Here is a 27,340-nt window from a genome sequence, read left to right on the forward strand (position 1 = left end):
CTCAGTCGAAAGCCAGTACAAAAAGCCATCTGATACATGATGATGTTGTGCTGCTTGTTCTGTTTCATGGCTTTTCAGTACTACAACTGAACGGAAGAATTGATGTACGTGTAATTGCACTAAAACAGTCTTGTAGTTGAGGGGCTTTGGGGGGAAAAGAGAGGCAGAGGATACATAGTTAAGAGCTGAGTTGATAATTCAATAGGAACTGAATAATGAAAAAATACTGAGCAATGTGCAGTAATAGAAATCACTGTTACAGTTACAAAACTTTACAAATGAAGAAACAAACTCAGAATGAAATATGTTTGCATTGAATTGAGCTTCTTGAAAATGAAAACAGAGAAATAGAGTCAGAGCACAATAAAAATCCTCAACCCAACAGCTCCACTGAAGGGTTTGTGAGAAGGGAAGATAAGGAGGTGGCTGAAAAGAACTTGGTTTTGCCAAAACTAAGGCATATAAAGAAGCTTATGAAACATAACTCTTGAAGAACTGCATGCTCTTACTTAGAAGGCTTAATAGTAACTCTACTTTTCATATCTGTGATATATATGTTATTTTTTGAAGATATAAAGCAATGAATAAATAAGCTAGGCAAAGGTTAACACTTATGGCTGCAGGCTCTTGGCCTCTTGCTGCTTTTAGATTGTCACACTGTTGTTCTTGGAAAATTTGTTTCTAATACAGAGAACAAAATTGAAATGTCCACATTGTTTATTATACTTGGGATGCAGTCTAGATGACAGCAATCTGTCCATCCAGGTGTTTACAAACCGCAGCCCTCAGGACACTGTAAACCAAGCTGGACCTTGAGCCCTCTCTGCTGGATGGCTGGGAAACAACACTTCCAACAGGAAAAATAAGAATTTTGGTGTAGAAAAGCTGAGAGGCTAGTGCAAGAAATCTAGACATAAACCACAACACTTATGAAGTTGAGCTCTTCCTATTATCAGCAAATTAAATAGCATACATTTATTGCATAAAATGATCTTTTGCTAAATTATCAGGTGATAAGTTTTAATGATAAGTCTTTCCTTTTGAGCCTGTAGGGTCTCTGAGGAGAAAAAGGAATGAACATTCCATCTTGGAAGTTTGAAAAGTTCATAATATCTGTGTCAAAGAGGAGCAAATGAAGACTTTTAAAACCATGTAGGATCTGTAGCAATATGTTGAAAATATTCCATCCCAAGACAAAATCCTTTTTAGATACTTGGCAAGACATATCAGCTTTTTGTGGGTCTGTTTTAAAATAAAATATCCTTTCAAATAAGAATGGAAACCCTATCATAGTAATTAAAGTTCATATCTTATTCTAAAAGTCAAGGCATTCCATTTTTTTGGGGTTTTTTTCTTTATGCAAAGTTGACTACTAGAAACAAGGGAAAGGAGAGATACAGAGAAGAATTGGATTGTCCCCTTATTGCCAGCACTGAGAGATCCACTAAACTTCACAGCGGCCTAAAGTCTAACCATTTGGAACTGATGCTGAAATGTGTGTGCGTGTGAGCAGACATGGACAGCTTTTATGTGGGATTTGTAAGCCAAAAAATGTCTACTGGAGATAAGAAGGATCAACTTTAAATAAAGCAATGAGGAGTGTTGACTCTCAATTCTTTCATGGTCTTTGAAAATGTGATAGCAGCTGAACTCACTTATATCTAGCCACAGAAAATTCATGTGGGGAAAAGAAAAAAACTGATTTTGTGTATGTTTTTGGAAACCTTTGTGTCCATGGAAAATGAAAGCAAGTTGTCTGTTATTAAAATTGTTTTCCTTCCGTTTCTATGTGTTTGGAGAAGCATGTTCTAGAAATGTTAGATTGCCTGTAAAGTCTTCATTATTAAATGATTCTTTTCCTTTTTATTTTTTTTTTTTTGCATCCTTATTTTACCTAAGGGTAGCAACTTGATTAATGACATTTCAGTGCAGATGGTGTGGTGGGTTTGCCTTCAGGGGTTTTTTTTCTATTTTTTCCAAGCAACAATGACATAACCACTTGAAAATTATTTAGATTAAAAATGAAATAAGAAGTGTGGAGTGGTAAGTGACAGCAAGATTGCTTCTGCAGGGGGGGGCTGCACTAGATAATCTCTAAAGGTCCCTTCCAACCCCTACCATTCTATGATTCTATAATTTTTGTTCTGTAAGAATAAGTCCTATGAGATCAGTATTTGTAAAACAAACAGATAAACAAAAAACCCCAAACCCTCTCACATCTGATCAGATAATCAAACAGTCTCACTAACTGTTAAGAATTTATCATGTTGTTTCACTCACTAGGTGTTGTGTGAAAGGCAGTAACAGCATTGTGTAAAGGACTGTGAATTTGCACTCTTCAAAAGGCAGCAGTGTTGCAAATGTACAGTGAAGGATGCCTTTTGTATTTGTGCTCTTGCTTTATCTGTTTTTTCCCAGTCATTTGATGACCCAGGTAATTCTAATGGTAGCACGAACAAAGTTTAAAAGTGTATATTTACTGAGGTAGTTGTGAAAGTATCTTAGTAGTATTTATTTTCTACAGGAGAGTAAATGCAGAACCATTACACTGATTTTTTTTTTCCTCTTTCATATCTTCCAAGGTGTTTGTGAGAGCAAAGTATTTAGTATATAGTTGTATTATAGATGTAGGCAATGGTCCAGTGGCTTGTTTATATATGTGTGTATACACACATATGCATATGTATCTTCCCTAATGAGTAATAAATGCCATCTAACCTCTAGAACATTAACTTGAATATGTTTAAGCTATGTGATATAAATATCTAAAGAGTGGGTGTCAGGAGGTTGGGACATCCCTTTTTTCTATGGTATCTAGCAACAGGACAAGGGGTAACGGGATGAAGCTGGAACACAAAAAGTTCCACTTAAACATAAGAAAAAACTATTTCACTGTGAGGGTGAGAGAGCCCTGGCACAGGCTGCCCAGGGAGGGTGTGGAGTCTCCTTCCTTGGAAGTCTTCAAGACCCACGTGGACATGTTCCTGTGTGACCTGATCTAGGTGACCCTGCTTCTGCAGGGGGGTTGGACTAGATGATCTCTAAAGGTCCCTTCCAACCCTACCATTCTATGATTCTATGATATTGCAAAGATGGTGTATACTTTTGATGTCTCAAAGACACTTGCAAATGTGCCAGTACTGATTTCTGGAGTGCAAGCAGTGTAGGTGTGATGCTAAAGGAGAGTTGTAACATGTTTGTGGCGCCACCATCCAGTAGCTACAATGTGAAACAAATGCATAGATTTCATAGGTTGTATACAGAGACAACTCCTCTGACAACTCCTCTGTTCCTGCCTGGCTGTAGTCACCATGGTAAAGTAAAACTTAACAGTCAGAGTGCTTGATATTAGTGTGCTAAACCCATGGGCATGTCTTTGCTGTAAAGGCATCCTCTTTCTTTCAATAGCTTGGGTAATTTCTGAAGATGTTTAAGACAGACAGTTCTCATTAAAAAGCAGTTATTTGTCAGTCACTGCCAATTCCCAAACTGGATTTAAATGTTAAGCATTCTGTGACAGTCCACATAACATACTAAATAATTCTAGATGTCTTTTCTGGATGCAATAAGGAAATCCAGTAAGCCTGTGCAGATTTTTCACACTGTAACTGAATGTGAATTTGAAAGACCAAATAAGTCAATGTTGAACTTGTTATGGCCGTGTTTCTATTGAGAGATTTCACTAGGTGTTGGACCAGACTCTTTGCCTATAAAACAATGGCGATGACTTTATTGTACCACAGAGTTGTACTAAGAATTCACATGAACATCTGAGATAACCGAGATAGTGAAAAATTTCCAGATATTAGAAGCATTATGTTTACACTGAAAATTGACATTATCCATGCTTTGTGTTTAGAAGATAGCCAAACAAATGAGTGAGAAGATATTGCTTCTCTCTTCTTCAGCTCTGTCTTAATAATTTTGCAGCTAATAGTCTTGCAATGTCAGAAAACCTTAACTCATTCTGTGCTGGGATGGAGCTGTTGTACTGTACAAGCCTGGTCTTATATGATTCAGCAAAAACTTTTTCCAAAGCCATTGGTTAATTGTTAGTAAATATTCTTTCTGATGCTGACTTTACCTGTGCTGTATTTTGTGGCAGGATTTTCTTAAAAGGAGTATCTCTCACCTACATGTATACATGCTTTTTATTTTTTCTTTTTTCAGGGCATGGCATTTACCTTGGAGGAGAGGCAACAGTTGAATATTCATGGATTATTGCCACCATGCTTTCTAGGTCAAGATACCCAGGTTTATAGTATTCTTAAGAATTTTGAAAGGCTGACATCTGACCTAGACAGGTAAAGTATTGATATGAAACTTTATCCTAGTTATCAAACCACAAGTCTCTCTTTTAATGGTTGAACAGCTGAAGTGGATTCTTTTCAAGCTGTGGTATTTGATGACTGGGAATCATTAAGCTAAATACATACTTTTGCTAGAATGCCTTCTTCAAAAAAATCAACTCCTAATTTTAGATTGTAATATTCCAGTGCTATTCACATGAGCACATTAATTCAACAGCCAGGTGATACAAAGGTCATCAGAAGCAAATGAACTCAGGTGAAGCTAAGTGTCAATAATGTCTTTACATGCATATAGCCATGTGTGCATTGAAATAAATACATGAAAGTTATAAAATATTATATAATTAATATTTACTAAGTGTTGTTGGGTTTTTTAAAGGAAAAGCTAAAGAAGGCTTTAACCATCTATGAATACTCAAGTGTTTGGGCTGTTTCCTGAATGTTTTATAGGTGCTAGAACAAAACACTCTTCCTTTATTTTTTCCCTCGTGCCTTGCTTTTCTCTGTTGTGAGTTATCTTGTTATCTGTATTTAATACATGGCTTCTTGATAGTGCCTTTTGGTGGCAAGGCTTTTTTATCGTTTAAAGTTGCCCCAATCTTTGCTTTTTGTGGTGGTAGAATAGGATGAGCACAGCTGTTCTTGTCAATGAAGAGCTCATGATTGTGAAATCTTTTCTAGATTAACTATCTTGCAGTGCTCTTCGGGAAGCATTGTCAGTTATCACAGAGTGATGTCTTCCTAGCATAGAATGTTTTAGTCCCTGTATGTAGTAAGCCTTAACATTTCATGGAGATCCTTGTTTCAACCAGTGACATTACCATAGGAGGAAACTTTGTCTGTGCTTTAGTCTTCCTCTCCTCATTAACTCTGCCTTTGCGATACAGCTACTTGTTTCATATGTTTCAGGACATCTAAGACTCTAAGGCTGTTTCAGTTGTTTGTTTCTACTTGGATTTTGGAATATCTTTCACCTGTAACTTCAAAGCAGGGAAGAAAAAAGCCTTTTACTTCATTGTTGTATGTGTTTCTTAACTAGCAAAGAAATTTGACTCCCATGTCAGGTCATAGGAGAAAAGCACTTGTGTTTCTCAAAGCGTGATGGATTGAAAGGTACAGGTCTAGATGTGTGAAATTAAAGAGGATTGTAGCACTGTTTCCAAGTCTGAATTCTTAATTTTTTAGCAAAAATTTGTGGATATTTAAATGGCTCTTCACCAAAATGAAAAAGTTCTGCAGGAAAGGCAAAAAGAAGTAATCCATCACTTTTAAATGCCAGAGTATTAAAAGTTTGAATGCCGTACTGTTGGAATCATAGTCAAACACTAGACATTGAAGTTCTGATTGCAATGAGGGTATTGGCATAAAAATGTCTCTGAGCATTGTGGGAATACTTAACAGAAAACTTGCTTTGCCATGTAAAAAGAAAGAAAAGAAAAATCTGTCTGTCTTTGGAGCAGATGAGGAGAGGGACTTTTTTTAAAAACATACACTTAATAATTCACATACAATAGACAAAAATAATACACGAGTGTAAATAAAGATAAATATGTTTACAAATAAATGTAAATAAAATGTTTTCCAGAAGTCATTTTCTCTAAATTTTATTTTCTAAATGTGTCCCTCTTAGTTTTAATGTCTTTATATAATTAATTAAACATTATTTCCCATCTATGAGCCTTCTTTTACATTTTATCTTTTCCAAGTAAATACTTGGGTAAGGAAGAAATTTCTTTCCCGCTCATATAAGCAGATATTAAAACAGAAGTGCAAACATTACAATATTACATTAATGTCTTGAGCATTAGACTGTAACTTGCCATTTTATACCATAAAACTATTTTGAGTATACCACCTTTTTTAGTACAGAAGTGATGTCACAGTGTGAAACTTTGCAGTGCAAGTTTGTTGTTAACAGGTTTTTAGAGATGTACTTTTGCTGAGTGAACTAGTAAGTCTTCAATTCATAGAAATACCTTGAAACTATTAAAAGTTAAGCTTTTTTTCTTACTAAGATTGTCATTTGTCAAAATATTTCAGTTGATACTGTAGTAATTAACATTAAAAAATTAAAAGCTGTGTTTATTTCCCAGTCTTATTCTGTGGCATGTGTCAGTGGTATTTTCTCAACCATCATTTTTGATCCAAGTGTTTGTGTCTTCACTTCCCTTTATAGTCTGAATAAGCAGTGTGGCTCCACTTATAATGCTGGATAAGTTGGGGCTGGAGTCTCCATACTTGGAGATATTAAAAACCTGACAGAACATGATCTTGAGCAACTTCTTCTAGTTGACTCTCCTTTGAGCGGGGAATTGAATGAAGCGATCTCCAGAGGTGCCTTGCAACCTCAGCTTCTGTATGACTTCATAACATAGGTCCATAGCAGTGAAGAAATAAGCTTTCAGGGGTGATCTTGAATTAATACAATTTTTTGTAAATTAAATGAGATTATCTCTTAAGCACTTAAAATTATATAAATCCAGAGGTTCAAGTGAGGTTCCTTTAAGAAATCATACTTGTATGCTATGTGAACACTCAACAGGCCTAAGGTGACTGTTCAAGTCATGCTATGCTTTGACAAAAAAATATTATCCTCTTGTTTTAGCGTGGCATTATATTACTGTGGTGTTTTCTCCATCTTTTAGTGGAATTCGGGGAATTGAACGTCTTTCATATGAGGAAAGGCTGCGGGAACTGGGGCTGTTTAGTCTGGAGGAGACTGAGGGGAGATCTTATTAACATTTATAAATATCTAAAGGGTGGGTGTCAGGAGGTTGGGACATCCCTTTTTTCTATAGTATCTAGCAACAGGACAAGGGGTAATGGGATGAAGCTGGAACACAAAAAGTTCCACTTAAATATAAGAAAAACCTATTTCACTGTGAGGTGAGGGAGCCCTGGCACAGGCTGCCCAGAGGGGTTGTGGAGTCTCCTTCCTTGGAGGTCTTCAAGACCTGCCTGGACATGTTCCTCTGTGACCTGATCTAGGTGAACCTGCTTCTGCAGGGGGTTGGACTAGATGATCTCTAAAGGTCCCTTCCAACCCCTATCATTCTATGATTCTACTAAAATAGTTTGTGCAGTCCATACATAGGTTTACATATAAGACCACTGATCAGAAGACTTGGTAACATTTGCATGCAGAAGACACTTCCTTTGAAGACCATGAACAGTGACATCTTGGCTCCTTTTCAGAGATAAAACTCTTGTGTGAATTGACTGTGCAAAAACTTGTGCGTGCAAAATGTAATTTGCAGCTGGGTTTATAAGTCAAGTGTCTGAGAATTTTATTGGAGTTTTTCAAAAGAGATCTTGCTCTGTGAACATATGCACGACATGTGTTTGAGCTCGGTTCAGTGCAATATGTGAACAGTGGTCTCCTGTACTCATACTCTCATCAAAACATTTTAATAGGAAGAGCAACTGTGATCCTGATGCAGTTATTCCTTGAATGTCTTCACTGATGGAGAACACCAGAGATGTTGACTATTTTAAGTAGAACTTGAAAGAAAATGTCAAGTGCTCCCTGTACAGACAGATGCTCAAGGACAACCTTGCTTAAGAACATACAGCTTTTGCCTTCTACTGAAGGTAAAAGTACTAGTTCTAGAAAAAAAACCCTAATTTCTTCCAGTATATATTTGACATAGTCTTCACTCCTATAGGAGTAGTGATTGAGAAGACATAAAGAGAAGCTGCTGTTTTCCTCCTAGATCTTAGATTTGATATTGGATGTATACCTGTGTGTTTTAGTATAAAAGATGAAGTATAAGCATTTGAGTATTGCAGAGGTGGAAGCTGTTAAATTCTTTAGACAGAAGGATTATTGTCTTATAAAACATTAGTGCTGTGTGTGACAGCATCTTACACTGCCAGGCTTGTAGCATCCCTAGTTTTAATTGGAAAGAAGGTGTGTGCAAATTCATAAAGCTAAGTTGATAGTACTGTGGCATGACAGGTTTAGCACAGTTGAAACTTCTTTACTGACTTTCAGCGTGGAATTGTTGTGCTCTGACATACCAAGAGTTCATACACAAAATGAACATGAAACAGCAGCAAATATATTGGCCGGTATGCTTGGCAAAAAAGAAAGCCAATAACAGGAAATAATTATATTCCTCCATCTTAATTTGGAAAAGCTGTGATGGATTCTGCAAGTAATGTAATCCTTTTTCTTTTCTCCTCTCTGTGTTTTTAGTTGTGTATGTTCCTGCTCTGTACTGTTACTGAAAGTGTTGCCCCTGACATAGACACATCTTCTGTCTGGGCTTTTCTTGCTTGAAATAGTCAAACTGGTAAAACGTTATACTGGATGTGTGAACTTTAGGAGAGGTGCTAGCAAGTCACTTTTCCTGAGAATGCTGTTATTTTCTTTTTTGCTTAAATTTCTATCTTTAATAGGATTTCTATATAGATGCTGATGATGCAAAGCAATGGAGCTGAGTGTCTTACATAGGTTAAAACTAATAGCAATTCATGCCACTTGATTTGGTCTCATGTTTGGAAATGTGAGTGCAAACAAACTTTGGGTTTGGTTTTTACCATTTCATTTTGCCCTCTAAAATGCATGCCAGTGCTAGTAGGCCAGTTATCTTAAGAAATCATCAGTAATTTTCTAGTACTTATATCAGGTTTTTCTTTTGTATTTTGAATGCTATCTGGTTTATATCCTTTTGTTGCTACTGTATTTCATTCCCTTCGTAATAGTAGAATAGCATAAAAAGTTCTTAGGTCAAATAAACTTAAGGAGGAAAAGTGACAGAGTGAAGTTTGAATGCTTGGCACTCACCTCTGTCTTACTTGCCAGGCTTTGGTTTTTATCCTCAGCTCTTACCCAGCATCTTCATTGAAGACTCCTTGTCTGAGAACAGATAATATTTTTCAATCTTTTTATAGCACAAATTATTTTTCTCAGTTTTTATTGCATGTTTTCACCATGTTTTTAATTAAATGTGGGCTTCAGTAAAAGATTCCATTAAGTACTGCATTTTAAAGAGATCTTTTTTCAAAAAACACAATGCTGAAAACCACTTCATGCTTTTAGTTGTGTAAATTACTTGGATGTTGCTAAAAGATGCATACTCGTTGAATAATGCATTGTAACCAACACCGCATTGAGGATGAATCAGTTTTGGTTTTCCCCTTAAGAATGAATATTTGAGAAAGCTGATACTCTGAAGCAAGTTAATATGCCAAGAAAGAAGAGGTAATTTATATCTGCGGCTGAAAGTAGCCTCCTGATCAAAATTGCACTTCTCTAGAAATATTTTTCACTTTATAATGATATTTCTTATGCTGATTTCGATATGTCCAAATATGTACTATTTGAAAATGTGGTTACAAGTAGTATGCAGTTATTATTTCTTTAGCATATCCTGACCATAAAAGTGCCAGGATAAATGCAAATAATAAAACTCCAGTTTAATGCTACAGGACAGTAAAAATACAATGGAGAGTTATCAGTTCTTTGGTTTGAAGCCCTTGAGGAATGCTTTTGCTAAACTGGAGCATCTTCCTGATGAGGAAAGGCTGCAGGAACTGGGGCTGTTTAGTGTGAAGAGGAGACTGAGGGAGGATCTCATTAATATTTACAAATATCTAAATGATGGATGTCAGGAGGTTGGGACATCCCTTTTTTCTATGGTATCTAGCAACAGGACAAGTGGTAAAGGGATGAAGCTGGAACACAAAAAGTTCCATTTAAACATAAGGAAAAACTATTTCAGTGTTGAGGTGAGGGAGCCCTGGCACAGGCTGCCCAGAGGGGTTGTGGAGGCTCCTTCCTTGGAGGTCTTCAAGATCCGCCTGTACACGTTCCTGTGTGACCTGATCTAGGTGACCCTGCTTTGGCAGGGGATTGGACCAGGTGATCTCTAAAGATCCTTTCCAGCCCTACCATTCTATGATTCCAAACTTTTCATTTCTCTTTTAGGAGATTTTTTTTACTCCAATTAAAATCCAATCTTGATTTTAGTAGGAAGAAAGGTATTTTTAAGCCTTAGCTATCCACATCTCATTTTAAATGAAAGTGATTAAAAAAAATTAAATATATAGGCAACAGTTTTTAAACATAGTGAGATGGCTTCTGTGAATGCTCTCAGTGTCCCATGTAGAGCAGACCAGAGTAAATGTGGTATTGTCTAACATATTTTTAAAAATCTCCTGGAAATAAAATGAGTATCACTGAATGTATTCACGATATGTGAGTGAGTTTGTATTTCAAGGTAAATGTTGGGTTAATAATCCTCAAGAGAAAGATTTTAATAAAGAAAATACTCCAACAATTCAAGGCTGTTGAAAGATACAGCATATCATAGTGAAATAGCTGGAAAATAAAAGGTTAGTAGGGAAATGTAGCAATGTGGAAGAAAATGAGTATTCAAGCATTTGTAGCTGAGAACTACAAGTGCAGGATATAACTTAATCTTGGAGAACATTCAAAACTAATGTATGATGGAAAGTGTTTCAGGATGCCTCATGGCGCTGGTATTTAGAGCACATCTTCAACTCCCTGGTTTCTAGATCTTCGGGGTCTGAAATAGCTTTAGGGACAAAAGGGGAAGGATGCTGTTTTGCGTCACTTCTGTCACCTCGTTACAGTCACCAGCTGCCAAACTGGTTGTAGCGCTTGTTGAAGTTTTATATAGCGGATCACGAAAGAAATGCTTCTGTGTTAGACAGGGATATATAAGCTAAGCTTGAACAAAACAAACACAGATTTACTAAACTGTTCTTTGTTAGTTACCTGATTATATTTGTGTCTCTTTAAAGCATGAATTAGATTTTATGTGTGCATGTGATGCATAAGTATGCTGAAGGAAAGTTCTGTAAAGGATATTGAAACACACAAACCTCCAGACTTCTGTAATGAATGTCTTGTATACATTTTCTCAACACTTATGTATTAAAATGATGGGCATATTCAGCTTTTTTGAGTATAAGCAATTAGTAATCCAATGTAAATAAAATCCATTGTAGAAATAAATCCATTGTAAAAACCCCAATCTACATAAATTGTATATATAAGTTAAAGTGTTTGTGTAAGCCTATTGCTATTGGAGACTGCTGAATTTTTAAAGTAATACTTGGTGTTGCTAAAACTACTAAACAGAGAGATGAACTTTAGGATACTCAAATTGCTAAATATTGAGTTCACAAAGTGATCATAGTCATACCTGTGTGAACTAATTTAACTTGAAGTCTCTCATAGAGTAGTATAATCTGTCATACTCAGCATTGGAGTTTGACTGAGTTAATGTTAGAGTGATGGCAGTCAAAAGTAGAACAAGCTAAGCATAAACTTGTTTTCACCCTCTGTTCTCTAATTCTTTTTCTCATTCATTTTCTCTTGAAATGACTAGAAAATATCGTCAGACTCAAACAAAAATTGATTTCCATTAGGAGGGAAAACATTGCAGATTTCATTACACAGTCTTCAGGGATGAAAGGCCGTATGTACATGCTTTGTTTTTGAAAGCTTTATCCTGCAGTATTCAGGTGAAGTATTTATTGCAAGTATTACCCTGGATTTAAGAGAAATTTCTGTTGAGGCAAGAGCAGAAAAAGCTAAAGTTTTTAGTTTCCTTTTTTGGGGCAAGAGATTAAGCTTGTTTAACTTACTTAATGATGGGTCTTGTTTCAAGTGAAACAACTGGTATGTATGGATTAGGTTCTGACAGACCAAATACTCAATTGCAACATGTTTCTTACTTGAGAGGGATTAGCTTCCTGAGTATGTAGAGTTTGTCAATTTTATGATAGTTTCTATCTCATCCAGTTTGTTATCCTTTGTATCTGAACCATTTATGCTAATAAGACAAGGAGGAATCGAAATATTCTCAACAAGAAAGAGGCTGCTATAGAGCAAATAAAGCTTTAATTAGTTATCTAAGTGGCTTTGCATTTCTAAATTCAATTAATTTTCTAATTTTCTGTAATTCTCCACAGATATATCCTACTAATGAGTCTTCAGGATCGAAATGAAAAGCTCTTCTATAAAGTGCTGACTTCTGACATTGAAAAGTTCATGCCTATTGTTTACACTCCCACTGTGGGACTGGCTTGCCAACAGTATGGTTTAGCATTTCGGAGGCCAAGGTATGTAAGTTTCTATTTCAAATAAAAGTAATTGTATCTTATTTTCCTCTTGGCGGATTTATGCAGTGTTTTTCTAACATAGCTGAATGTAAGCCAAAACTGCAATAACTGAGATAATTCAAACTGCACTTTTGGTCTACATTAAACAATAATTTGTATTGCATTAAGAGGAAAAATGATTGCTTTAATTGTATTAAAATGTGAGTACCTTTTTAAGCTCATTAACTGACATTTTTTTAATCCTAGCTGGATTTTACAAGACCAGAGAAGACTGAATCCTTAGTCTTAGATTTATCTTAAAAACCTGAAGACCATAGACTTTTACCTATATACATATCTATACTATGGGCATTTTGTATATACATATATAAAAATAATATGTGTGCAAACTAAGAGTGTGTCATATATGTACCTACACACATCTTAAAAAATAATCCATAATCATCAAAGTGCCTGTCTCACTACTTAATAATTTGTCATGTCACAGGTTGATTACTGGAGTGTTTTAATCCTGTATACAGTACCTATATTTACAGAGGAAGTGATGTGAAAGAAGGATAGATGCATGTTTCACTCTTGCCCTTGAATATCAGCCCACAGAGTTTTAGATTTATGGTGGCTGCTCTTTGAGAATCATGTGTACACCTATGCTTTCAAATACAAACTGGAACAACACTTTGTAGCCTTCTGTACAATTTTCTGGCAAAGGAAGAGATAAAGGAGCTATATGTGCATAGCTCTGTTTACAGAAATAGGGGTTTTTCTGTTAATAGTCAAGGTATATACTGAAAAAAAGAAGTTTGAAAGATTAAAGGGAACAAATGACTGCTTATAGTTTCTTCCACAGGAGGTATTTGAGGCTTATGGCTTCAAGGTTTTGTTGTTCTTAATGTAAAAGTAATTTTTGCCTTGTGACTGACAGAATGAGTCAGGACCATCTGGCCAACTGCAGAAAACAAGAATTCCCACTTTTATACAAATTCACAGTTCAAAAAGACCTCAAGAATGCTTACTGAAACCTGTTTAATGATCTGTGGCTTTTAGGTACCTCCCCTTGCAAGAGAAATCATCTTTTTTCCCATCAGTAGTAACCACCATGGTGATATTATTGGCCTTCCAGGAAATGCTAAATGTGTCTGGAAATTAAGTCATTGCCTAAACTGGTCTCATTGCCCCTTGTTTTGATATCCATTGCCATATGGGATATTGCATGAGGAGCATCTCTGCCTATGCATGTACTTTTCACGTTATTCCCAGACCTTTGGAGCATCTAAGGAAAAAAAAACCACCGTTAAATTAGATGATAGTTTAGATGAACGTCAATATGCAACTGGTGAGACACATCTTGCAACAGCAATTGAAACAACCCACCAGCCCCTTTCAGAGATTTTCAGAATCCTGAGCTCCATTATTCTGACTGGAGTCTGAAGCACAGTCAGGACATGAGAGGAAACATTTCAACTTTTTGCCTTTTTTGGTTTTTTTGGATTCAATGAAATTTTTGTCTGAAGGAGACTTAGAAAGATGTCCTAAATTTTTCTCTCTAGATATTAAGAGTCAAATCCCAGTTTCTGTTTCTTTGTCGTTAATAAATTTGTGTATCTGTACAGTTAACTTGAAAGAAATTACACTACAGACAGGCAGTTAGCACAGATACACTGGGAAACAAGAACTTCTGAGTTCTCCGCCATGCAACTAAGCTATTCTTTAGCCTCTCCTTTAATAAGAATTGAGTAGATTGTAAAACTTTATGGATTTATTTGAAACCTTAATGTATTTCACCACAAGCTTACATTTTCTTTTCTTTTTAGTTTCAAAAGTGACATAAAAAGCTTTCAACAGCCAGGCATAATAGCAGTAATGCATACATTGTGCAGACTTTGGAATAGCAAGCTGAAATTTCTCAGCTCACTAAATGACTGCAATATAAAACTATCAGTTCATATAAATAACAATTGTACAGACTTTCTATGTTCCCCATGGATTTTCCTCTGTTCTGCTTTTAAAATGCTTTATTCTGTCACATGGATAGTGAACTTCCATTCTGGTGATACATTTAGTTGTTCTGAAAAATGATAGTGATGATCCAATTGCACATTGAGCATCCTTGTATTTGTATGTTCTTAAAAGTATGATCTTATGTACCAATATTGGAATGAAGCCTGATCTCTTTTGTCCAAAAAAGTCTTCATTTCCATATTGACAGGAGCAAATTCAAGTCAGATTATACTACCCAGGTAATTTCTTTCCCTTATCTATACATCTTTATAGGATATTCCATAATTTAGTATTAATTTCTTTCCCTTTTCTATATAGGTTTATAGGACATGCCATAGTTTGGTATTTTGCAGTTTTCACTGCAGTTGAGTTGCTAATGAATGGCTGATATTTTAAACAATCTTAAGTCACGTTTTGACTGATGTATATGTTACTATTCAGTTATATTCTTGAACTACTGAAGTCAGCCTTGTCTATATTCATCTGTCTACTGCTTCCCCAATTACATTTGTGTTTCATATACGTGACTGTCTGGGAAGATGAATAAGTTCCTTCTAAAAAAGCCTGGTTTATTTCTACATCTGCTAAATTGCCTCACTACTTTCAGATAAGTGTTTTAATGACTCATTTAAGTATAGATGTCTGAAAAATATGCATAGTCTTACTCTGCCTAATAAAGCTCTCATTTTTTCTTACAAACAAAACATCATGTGCCAAGTCGAATGTTTACTGTTTCCTGTAAAATTACCAACTGTTATATTCACAGTATCTCACTACCTGCTCTCATCTTCCCGTACCATCCAGCTGACACCACTGTTCACCACTGTTCAATAGATGTCTTGGAGGAAAGGACTGTAAAGACTTTCCCCTTTGCTGCTTAAGAAATACTTATACTTTGAGATCTGTGTCTTTTTTTTTTTTTCTACAGGAAACCATTTCTAAATTATTCCCAAACCAACAGCAGTCAACTTCATTTCATTTGACATTGTATTTGGGAGTGTGATTCATTTAGTATTAATCATTATATACCAGCATCCCTCATAAACGGCACCCTTTGTGAACTGGACTCACAGGGAAGAAAAAAGAAACATTTAACTTAATACACAGAAGGAGAAATGGAGTGAAAGATGTAAAATTCAGCCCAGTCTATGCAATTTTTTGATTAGTTGATTTTTTCATTAGTTATAGTTCAAGAAAAAGGTCTGATCTTATCATATCTTAAAAAAAAGGTCTTAACTGTAAGAACTGCATGTATCTGGATTATGCTGACTTGTGTCTAAATGCTGTCTTTACTGATAAATGAATGTTTTTCTTTCAAGATATTTTTATTACACTCTTTCCACAGCTCAGAAAATGTTTGACATTTCATAGTTAAACAATGATCATGTTAGAAACAGACTTATATAGGTAAATAAGTTAAAAATTACCCATTTACTGCAGATCATATTTATCACACTGGAAGTTGCAAGGCAATGACTTCTTATTCACTTTACATCTCTAAGGGCTTTTTTAATATACACTTAGATTTCTTTATGTTGTGGAGTTGAGGCCACTGTCTCATGAGTTATGTCTTCAGGCAAGGATTAATGGAAATTAAAAAAATAGGTGTCTTATGGGATCACTAAATGGAATCATCTTCTGTGACTCCCTTACATGCTTTTGAAAGACTATATCATAGAATCATAGAGTGCTAGGGTTGGAAGGGACTTTTAGAGATTATCTAGTCCAACTCTCCTGCCAAAGGAGGTCCACCTAGATCAGGTCACACAGGAACATGTCCAGGTGGGATTTGAAAACCTCCAGAGGAGCCTCCATACCCTCCCTGGGCAGCCTGTGCCAGGGCTCCTTCACCCTCCCAGTGAAATAGCTTTTCCTTATGTTTAAATGGAACTTTTTGTATTACATCTTCATCCCATTACCCCTTGGCCTGTCACCAGATACAACAGAAAAAAGGGATGTCCCAACCTCTTGACATCCACCATTTGGATACTTATAAATATTGATAACATCCTCCCTCAGTCTCCTCTCCTCTAGACTGATTGTATGGGTTCACATGATGCACTTAATTACACCGTGGCTCAGGCAAGATTTGTTTCATCCTGAAGCAGCATTTTGCAATTACAGAATAAATATTCATGGCTATTCAGCCGATTAAGCAACATTTCTCAAGAGAACCAGCTGCAAAGTAACTTTCCTCACTGATTTGAAGCTCATCTGGATAACTGACATTTGTTTGTAGAATTCAAACTCAAATCGATTGCATTACTCTCTCTGAACATTCATCTTACACTCTGCCAGTTAAATGAATAAGAGCCTTATTGTAGAAATAATTAGTACAGATCTGATAGCAGATCTGTAACACCCACCTACCTACACTACATAGTTACAGAAACATAATTTAGAAGACAGTGTCTCCAGTCTTCCTCAACTATTGAAGAAGGGAAGAAAGGGACTCCTCCAGGGAGTAGGTCAGAGAAGGAATTTGGACCTGTATAGATAAAAGCTTTAAAAGCTTATATTGGGAATGTGATGGAGGTGAGGTTTTATTGCAGTGATCACACTGTCATTAAGAGCATTGTCTCAGAATCGTTACTGGGTCACTTTTTGGTGCAGAGTTTCTATCACTGAAAAATAAATTCTTAAAGTAAAAAATTCTTCGGTTGCACAAAGCATGTTCATACATATGACATCTTTTGCTAACTTACCAAGAAACAATCTATTTCTAAAAATGGATTATAACAGCTCTTTCAGTTGCTTTATTCATCCAAAAAGAATAAATATGGGAAAGCTCAATGGAAATTTCCTCATAAGAATCCAAAATCAACTTTTTGCTTCGTATAGAGAACACCCAGGAGTTTAAGGTTCTTGTGTAAACTCAACATTCAGAGAGCGGAGGAAAGCTTGCCAAGTATTGCTATGCTGAATTCAGCCTTTGGATGTTGTTAAAATGTTAGGTGACTGTTTATGTATTTCCATTCCTAGAAGGAAAAGCCATCTCAAACAGAATATGAACAGAGCAAGTCCTGGTAACTATTGCAGCCACAAACGCATGGCAAAGTTCCTCCGAAATAACTTCCTGATGCAATCACATGTTGTCAAGCTGACTAGGAACCATATTCAAAGCAGCTAGATTGAATCTGATGCTGCATATTGAAGATACAGATGCAGTCTCTTAAAAGACAAAGCATATCAGCCTTAGCTTTGAAGTTATTTTTCTTTTTTCTTCTTTTTTACCCCTAATATATAGAAGCAGATATTGTTTAGCAAACTGTTCTCCTAAAAGTTTTCTTCTGGAACAAGTCTTTCAACTCTGTTTTTTTTTTCTTGTTTTCCTCCCTCACAAATGACTACACATTGCATATCTAGAGGTCTCTTGTTCAATGCAAGTCTAAGCAAGATGACATTTTTTGTTGGCTGACAGCACAAAAAAGTCAGGAGGTTGGGACATCCCTTTTTTCTGTAGCAGCTAGTAACAGGACAACGGGTAATGGAATCAAGCTGGAACACAAAAAGTTCCACTTAAACACAAGAAAAAACTATTTCACTGTGAGGTGAGGGAGCCCTGGCACAGGCTGCCCAGGGAGGGTGTGGAGTCTCCTTCCTTGGAGGTCTTCAAGACCCACCTGGACATGTTCCTATGCGACCTGATCTAGGTGACCCTGCTTCTGCAGGGGAATTGGACTAGATGATCTCTGAAAGTCCCTTCCAACCCCTACTATTCTATGAAATACATTTAAGACCGATTCCTTTCATATTCCTCAAAAATAATGTATCTGTTTGCATGTATTGTATGTATTTATTTTTAAATGGTTTAGATGCACAAGATTGAATGCAAGTGCTGCACGTGTGAGTTCTTTTTGTTATTGACATAGTCATGTTTACACATTGAGATTGTCAGCTGCAAGATAGCGTCACTTTTTAATAAAGAAAATGAATTAGAGAATAGGGAAATGGTTATTTCCTGTGACAAAACTTCCAAACTGTTAGTCCTTGGCAGCAGAAGTTGCATTCCATTTTCCAGCACAAGGTTGATCCTGCAGTTAATATTTTTTTTGGTGTTTTTTTAATGAGGTTTTCATTGGAGTCTGGATTTATTTTTTTTTCCTTAATTCCATTGGATGCCTTTGACATCCAAGTCTCTTCAGAAACCAGATTTGGCTTACAGGAGGCCAAAAACTTGTCAAGTACTCCTCGATCGCATGTGCCAAATAAGCTTAGCTCCTGGTGCTTCTTTGTGACTGTCTGTCTCACCCACGGATACGTGGTGTTTTATTGATTGAGACCAGAAGGTCTGGATTCATTTGACCTAACTCCTTCCCTGTTATAACTCCTGCCTTAGATTTTTTTCAGCACATCTAGGCATTTCTTCCCAGACAAAACAGATGTAGTTTTTTTCAGAGCCTTTACAAATCTGATTGTTCTTATGAATAATTATCTCAGTATCTTTGGTTAAAAATTATAGTTTTGTGACAAATTTTTCACAGCTTTTTTTGGTTTTTTGCTGTGAAAGCAATGCAGAATTTTCATCTAGAAGTAAAAAGACAATGTGGGGTTTTTTAAACTGATTTCTTGTAAGGCCTGGATCATTAAAGCAGTCTCTGAAATAAAAAACGAAGATATAAAATGCATCAAGATGCAGCTGAGAGAATGAAGGTTGTTTAGGCTGGAGAAAGGGAGGCTCAGGGGAGACCTTATGGCTCTACAGCTACCTGAAAGGAGGTTGTGGCAAGATGGTAGTCAATCTTTTCTCCTGTGATAGGACAAGAGTAAATGGCCTCAAGTTGTGCCAAGGGAGGTTTAAATTGGAGATTAGGAAAAAAATTTCTCCACTGGAAGGGTTGTCAAGCATTGGAAGAGGCTGCCCACATAAGTGGTGGAGGTACCATCAATGGAGGTATTTAAGAGAAGTGTAAATGTGGTGCCTGGGGACAAGGTTTAGTGGTAGACATGGCAGTACTGGGTTGATGGTTGTACTTGATAATTTTAGAGGTTTTCCCCAACCTAAAATATTCTGTAATTCTGTGAAAATGTTTCTTTGAAATTGTTGGCTGTTGGAGTTCCAGCAGGCACTGGTGTGGATTGTGTGTATTAAAAATGTGGCCTAGGTGTCCAGTTACTCTGTGACATTACAGCACAGAATTAACATGACTGTAGAATTTCTTCTAATTTTAGACAGTCTTTTTCTTATTGACTTCAAAAGCCTAATGATGGTGGCCATTGAAGCCTCTCATGAAGTACTTTTGAATATGTGTATTGGTTTACCATTTTCACATTTGTCTCTTGTGAAGATGACAATGGTTGACACTTTCCAGGCAGCTTTTCATCTAATTTTTAATATAACCTTTATATTTAATTCAAACACCATGATGTCTTATGACACCTAGTAATTCTATTCTTTGGCACATTTCTCTTCTGCTCTGTTACCTTCATCAAGCTTAAACTTAGCTTAGCACACTGTTGCTTCCTCAGCTCAAACATAACACCAATATATTCTCTTAGCATAACATTTGCCCTGCTCTGAAAAGTTGGAAAATGAGAATTAGTAGAGTGTGAGAGTGTTGAATTCCTCTCTTCCTGAACTGTCTTCTAGAAACATACTATGCTGGAGACATGCTGTGCCTATGGTGTATTCAACTTAACCTGCGGCCAGAAACACTGCAGGGGAAGGTGTGAGACTCTTGTACAGAAGATGGCAGTTAGCCTCATTTTGGTCTTAGAGTGCTCTGTAAATGTTAAGCTAAATTAGCATTCTAAAAAACAGATGAATGAAAAAAAATCTTGATTTTGAAATGTTAAGGCTTTTTTGTATTTTATATATATATGTAATCATCTGGTCTCTCCTGCATTAAATTCATTACTTCTGGTAATATTTTGGAACTATGTTTTACCATTTAGTTACTGTGTGAATTTTTCTCTGTTAAACTTGCACCTTAGAACAAAATAATCAATACTTAGCCTGTGCCCATCTGAGAATATATAGTATTGACCCCTTACTATGAAATATCATGTTCTCAATTTGGTGCTAGTTTTTGTAGGTACCTAATGTTTGCAGGTAGGTCTTACCTACAGCAATAGTGGAAGAAGATATTTGCAGAAGTCATGCTTAGAGCTATGCTTTCATTTAGTCTTGTCTGGATTGGAACTTTACCTATTGTTAGCCTCTTCACACTCTCATGAGCTCCATAGATAGTTTCCTATGCAGGTAATCCTAGGGGTTTTTCATCATGATCAGAAAAGAAGCTTTATCCTAAAACACATCACAAGCATGGAATTCCTGGCTTTCAGACCTAAGTTTGTACTTCTTGATGGTGTATTGCTCTGTTTTTTCTGGAGGGAGTACATCTGGGCTGTGAGCAGGAGGAAATGAGGCCATCCCTGCTCAAAACATGACTCTCAAAATGTTTGGCAGCAGCAGTCAATGTTTGGTCATTTTCTTTCCCCTCTTGGCAGAGTCTTCTAAGGAAGACAGCTAGCAAGTGTCAGAGCCCATCAGCAAAGCCATCCTTGGTGCTTCCTCTGCAAGATTACCAAAAATATCATACTAGTCAATCCTGTCTCTATTTAATTGTTCAGTTCCTTCACACCATCCTGTGTATTTTCAAGGGTTCTCTATCCTCATTGGGTTTGTGATGTTATTTTTCACACTTTTCTGCCATCACAGATTAAAGTAGAAAGTTCTCCCTCCTCCACAAATTTGGAGAACTCAAATTTATCTTTTCAAGGACATCTGCAGTCTGAGCAAATGGGAACTTAACACTTCTGTAGGTTTTGATATACAATGATTATCTTCCTCACTATGCATCCTACTAAGAGTCCTCTGTAACAAACAAGTTTCTTACTGATGCTTTTCACCACATGGGAAGGAGAGTTTGTGTGACAGTTATTAATGCAGTACTTATTAGATCCTTCTCGTTTGTTTTGTTAAAACAGTCATTATGTAGCTCTACGTGCAGAAGACTGGACAGAAAGTACAAGATCCCTAGTTAAATATCTTTACTCTGACTAATCTTTTCTCTCTAGTGCCAATTCCACATAAAAAGGTAGCTGAATTCATTTTCAACAAATAAACTGTAAACATGTCTTTTTTAAATAGTGATTTTTTTTTTTGGCAAGTTGTAGTTTAATATCAATAATTAGGACTTGTACCAATATATAACCATGTTACTCTTCAACATCTTCCTTTTTATCTGGAATCTTTAGAGAGATTTTGACTCCGCGCCAGTCCATGATACTGCTTGCTGGTTCCAAGCTTCCAGATTTCCCTAACTAGTACATTTCTTCATGAAATGTACTTTAAGGGCAGTGATTTTATTTAGTTTTCACACCTCAGCTTGGCCAAAGATTTGTGAGCAACACTGAAGTGTTGAGTAATACAGTATAGGAAGGGTCTAATCATTGGCTTTAACCTATCCTATTCAAGTAGTTTTTGTCTATATATTTCCTCTCATGAAGAAGCCTCTGTCAACCTGACAGATTTATACAGCCCCCTAAATACCAATATTATTTGTCCTGAAAGCAAACATTTTAAGAGTCACTTGCTTCAATAAGAGAGTCCTAACTTTCCTTAGTTCAATACATTTCAAAGCACAGACTATCAAACTCTTAACAAACATGTCAGTCTGACGTCTCACGTGGGTTTTTGATCTTGTTCCTTGGTATGATTTGTTATTCTTAGAATTGCCACTTCTCAAGCCTCTTTTTCTGTCCCTTCTTAGGGACACTTCTTTGTAGATTGCTTCAGAAGGAAATACAAAAGTAGTTTTGTCAGTAATAATTGGTCATTAGACCATTTTTTCATAGTTATAAAGTTTATTATAGTTATATTTTATTTTACAGTTATATTCATTTTACTTATGCTAAAATCAGACTTTTAGATTTAAGAGGTCTCAGTTTCTTTTTTAAAAATACAAATCCAGTTCTAATGCAGTTGGTTTGCCTTGCTCAAGAAAGACTAAAGAATGATTCCTGGCCTACAGGATGCTTACATCCAAGTCCAGGTAACATTCTATCAAAAGTGTTTCTGGTCTCTTGAAATGGTTCCATCTCTCGAAGTCATCAAAGACTGTTCCAAAAGACTTATGCTTCATTGTTGGCCATTTAAGACTGCAAAGCATACCAATGTTTTCTTTTCAAGCAGATAGCCAGAAAAACAGCTTGTCCCTTAGATAAACTCACCAAGCTCATTTACACATAAGTTCATGTTGCAGTGAACTATTACAGATGATTGATAAACACTTAGTGTCTGGGTTTGTTTTTTTCTGGAGTTCTTCTTAGAGAGAGGGGAATCCTGCTCTCTACCTCTATGCAGAGAGTTTTATCCAAGCATCCAGTAGTTCCAATTGCTGTCTCCTGATGTTGCAAAACAAGGTACCTGTAGTATTTGAGATGAGACACCAATGACTCAGAATGACTGCAAAGCTTTTTTAGCTCATTCTGTATATATCCCAGCCCATGCCCAGAGGATGTTTTCCTTTAGGGGTGTGCTTACACTGGAATTTCTCCAGCTCTCATTTTCTGTACATTTGTTGCACGTCCTTTGGCAACACCCAAATCCCCTGCTTACACATTCAGCAGCTTCTCTGTTCAAAATACTCTCATTACTCAGCAGTCCAATGTTGTCTCATTGTTGCATTTCTAACACAAGATATAATAGGTTAAAAAAAAAAAAAAAGGTCAATTATTCGTGTAGCTGTATTTGGTGAAGTCCAAAAGAGGAAGGAAAAACCCCAGTGATATCACTCTAACTTTACAGTAGCTTGGATGTTCTAACACCATAGTTTTCTATGTCTATCTAGAAGCTTTCTGAATAGAAACTGTTTATACAGAAGAAAATGTCCATTTTGTAAGGACTTAAAAAAGGCTCCAATAACTTCTCTGCTGTCAGTTACTTCTTTCACTCAAAGTAATGCTTGTAATGTGAAAGTTTTTGTCCTAAGATTTTGTCCTAATAGTTTGAGTTTACCTTAAAATGTGTGGGTGATAAATTGAGATCTATACTTTGTCAGAGTGTTATGCCCACCTTTATCTGCTAAAATTAAGGAGTCATTTTCAGTCATTATCTGCTGATACAATTTTGACTGAAAGCAGGAATAGGCTGCTGTGTGTTTGGAGCAGAGCACTATCCAAAAAGTATTTGATCTTAGGAACAGCAAACACCACTAGGACAGCTATTTTCTTTTTACTGCTAATACTCCATGCTAAAAATTATGGAAAATTCATAGAATCACAGAATGGTAGGGGTTGAAAGGGACCTTTAGAGATCATCTAGTCCAACCCCCCTGCAGAAGCAGGTCAGCCTAGATCAGGTCATATATGAACATGTTCAGGTGGATCTTGAAGACAGCCAAGGCAGAAGACTCTATACCCTCCCTGGGCAGCCTGTGCCAGGGCTCCCCCACCCTCACTGTAAAACAATTTTTCCTTATATTTAAACGGAACATTTTTGTGTTCCAGCTTCATCCCATTACCCCTTGTCCTGTTGCTAGCTTCTATAGAAAAAAGGGATGCCCCAACCTCCTGACACCCACCCTTTAAATACTTGTAAATATTAATAAGATCCCCCCCCCCTCCCCAGTCTTCTTTTTTCTAGACTAAATATCATGGTTCATACCATGGTTCAACCTTTAACAGTCTTTAATGCTAAGGCAAAGTAAGTGCTCTAGCTGAACCTGCTCAGGAAAGGGTCTTGGACTGGGTGGTTTCCAGTGGTCCCAGATAACCTCAACAATGCTGTGGTCAGAGTGCCCTCAGGATGCAGGTCTCAGAGATGTCACAAAATGCTTTGCAGAGGCAACTCAATCCTGGGTGAAATAGCTCTGTCCTGTGTCTGGATGCTCACTGGCTATCTTGTATGACAAGTTTTAACCCAGACACTTTCACGTTACCCTGCCTGCCTTTTGGCTTGTTACCTCTTGGCACTGCAGCTCCTTGCATTAGGAACTGCTCTGTCACTGCAACATTGAGCGGGTTCCTTTTCAGCAGGTCAGCTCTACAAATGGAAGACAGTGTCTCATTTCAGACATGACTTCTTCCTTAAAGTGGAAGTTGGGTAGGATATGCTGTAAGAAGCAGCATTTTTAATGTCTTCGCTTTTGTCCTTTTTAATAGTTGTTGAGAGAAAATGATGGTGATTTAAAGGTCAGTGAAAGTTGGCTTAAAGGACACTATTGTCTAAATACTGGAAATTTTCCATGTTCCAATGAGCTGGGGCAGTATAAGTTACTGAAGTAAATAGGACAGTGATCTCACTTGTTTGAATACTTCACAGTTTAAATAACGTTTAAAAGCTTGTTTTAAAAAACATCATTAGCATTGCAAGATTTCCAGGAGATACATGGTTGATGTTGTTTGTTGCTAGTTCTTTACATAGTTAAATATTAGCATAAAATAATACAAACATGATACTTATCGAAGCAGAACAGTGTGGGTTGGGGGTTTTTTTTGCCTTAAAAATGAATGAGGCCAGCTCTGGTAAACCATTTTCTCATTCACAATCTTCAAATAGTTCTATTTATGTCTATTGGGGTGTAAGTAATTAAGTTATTTATTGAGCAACTGTCAGAAGAATTTAAGTAGCTTCCGCAGCAAAACAGCTTTGGCTCTTAAAACAGTATTTCTCAAAGTCTGCCTTTTACTTTTCAAACAAACACATTGCTCTTATGTGGTTAAGCAACAATAAATAAAAGCTGGTTATTTAGATGAATGATGCTTTGGAAATATAGTGAGATAACAGATTCATGTTTTTAGAAGTGAATATAAAGAGGAAATTATTTGATCAACTCTGTTGCTGTATTAAAAGGATGTGTCATTACAGTCTGAATATTTAGATCACAAAACGCTGTGCTGTTTGATTTTCTAAGTAAAGGAGGTGAGACACCAATTAAAAACCACTCTTATCTAATTGATGCAAAAGCTCTGCATGACAAAGTTCATGAAGTGTTGCTTTTACTATGAAGCATCCTTATTTTTCATCTGAACTACTTTGAGGTGCACATTATGGTTTTCAAAATGAAGTAGAGTCTTTTGGATTATTACCTTAAATAGCTACCTACTCCAGTTGTCTGTTGGTTTGGTTTAATTTTTTTTACTATCATAATAAATAATTATTTTTAGATACTATTTTCACATCTATACTAGAACATCCCACAGCATCTGAATCTTTGTGTCACTAGAGTTATGTGCCTTTTACTCCTCCAAACCCTATTCTTTGTTTTCTGAAATGTCATTCCCCTGAGGTTAACTTTTCAAATGCCAGGCTTACAGCTGCTGTCTTCCAGGTTAGTTTCAGCAGTCTTCTACTCTTAAAGGTAATTCATGTTGTAGACTTATGCTATTCTGCTATGTAGATGCTATTTTAAATTCTGATGACTGTTAAAGCAGTGCACTTACTAACAGGGATTGATAAACAGCTTTGATGAACTTGGACATATGAAAAAGTGCTACAGAGACCACCTACATCAGAGGAAGAGTGCCATGAAACCATATTTTCAGAAGAGAGTCTAGAAATAAGACAAAATGCTGGTTTGCTCCTGAATCTGTTCAAACCCTTTGACATTAGCATTTCCTATTTACAGTGGTTATGAACACTTTTTTCTGTTTTAATTATTTCCCTACATGCGTGTCCCAGATTGCACTTTGGAGTTGCCATCATAATTTATGAGAATTCCATTATTCTTTTAAGTATAGCTAACTGGAGTTGGCAGATGTTAGCATCTGTCTTACAGAAAACTTGAAGTCACTTTCTTCTAAAAAATAACTATTTATAATCAAACACTTAAGAAACCATATGCCAAGCATGAAATAACGTGTAATATTTGCAATTTTTTATATCTTTTCTGGGTTAATATCTTATTCTCCATTGTCTTTCATGTGCTGATAGTATTTAACTATCTTAAGAGCTGCTTGAATATGGTTTGAGGTTGTAATGTCTAGAAAATGTGAAGCCCAGGTTTCTTTAAAACTGATGAATTCAGAATAAAGATCAGTAGAAGCTGAAATTTCAGCATCAACTGTTGTGTTTGTTGAAAGAAATACTTGTGCATTGTAAAGTTCACCCCTGTACAGATGGAAAGGTAAAAAAAAGGCAAATCTATGTACAGCTGCACTTCTTAAATCATCTCATCAGTTGTATGTATTAGGCCTCAGAGGTCTTTGAAGGAATGCTACTATGCAAAGGAACATGGTAAGGTAAGAAGTAATTAAAAGTTTGAGGGTGATGGAGCACTGGAATGGGCTGCCCAGATGGGCTGTGGGGTTCTCCTTCTCTGAAGATATTCAAACTCACCTGGACAAGTTCCTATATGACCTACTCTAGGTGGTCCTGCTCTGGCAGGGGGGTTGAACTGGATGATCTTTTGAGGTCCCTTCCAACCATGAAGATTCTTTGATCTTATTTGATGACAGAAGACCATATTAAACAGTTACAATGGAAAATTTTGTTATTGGTGGAAAAAAGATAAGATCTTTCTTTGAGGGGACAGAGGTACTCAGTTTCTAGTACAATGTTTGTATTGTACTGCTTTTTATAAAAAAGTAGGAGGGAATTTCAACCTGGACTAGGGAAGCAGCTTACATCTTTCTTGCAGGAGTTTGGTAGAGTCTAGGCTTAGAAATAAACTATGTCTAGTTTCTGAGATTTTTTATTTCTTCTTATTAATCTTGTTGACCTAGACTGCCTAGGGAAGTGAAGTTACTTCTACTACAATTCTATGTATGGTTCACAATTCAAGTAGCAGTTTGGAACATGTAGGGTTGTGAGAAAAGTTTGAACTTCTTTTAATTAAAAAATGCTTGTGATTTTCTGAGACTTGCTGTAATGCCTCCTGTTATTGTAAGAGGAGGAAAGAAAGGATTATTCTGTTACTATGATACATTTTTCTAAACTGTTCTTTAATAGAAAATAGACAAATACATTGCTGGTGGAACATTACTTCCTT

The 27,340-nt window shown here is 36.4% G+C and overlaps 1 protein-coding gene across 1 annotated transcript in view; it reads left to right on the forward strand.

Annotated features, from left to right (window-relative positions):
- Window positions 1-27,340, forward strand: part of ME1 (malic enzyme 1) — a 176,467-nt gene that overhangs the window by 42,047 nt on the left and 107,080 nt on the right. The window contains exons 2-3 of the mRNA XM_061989758.1: window positions 4,171-4,304; window positions 12,258-12,407. Of these exons, the coding sequence (XP_061845742.1) occupies window positions 4,171-4,304; window positions 12,258-12,407 (284 nt within the window). The remainder of the gene's footprint in view (window positions 1-4,170; window positions 4,305-12,257; window positions 12,408-27,340) is intronic.

Source organism: Colius striatus, chromosome 2 (assembly GCF_028858725.1).
Source record: "Colius striatus isolate bColStr4 chromosome 2, bColStr4.1.hap1, whole genome shotgun sequence".
Lineage (NCBI taxonomy): Eukaryota > Metazoa > Chordata > Aves > Coliiformes > Coliidae > Colius > Colius striatus.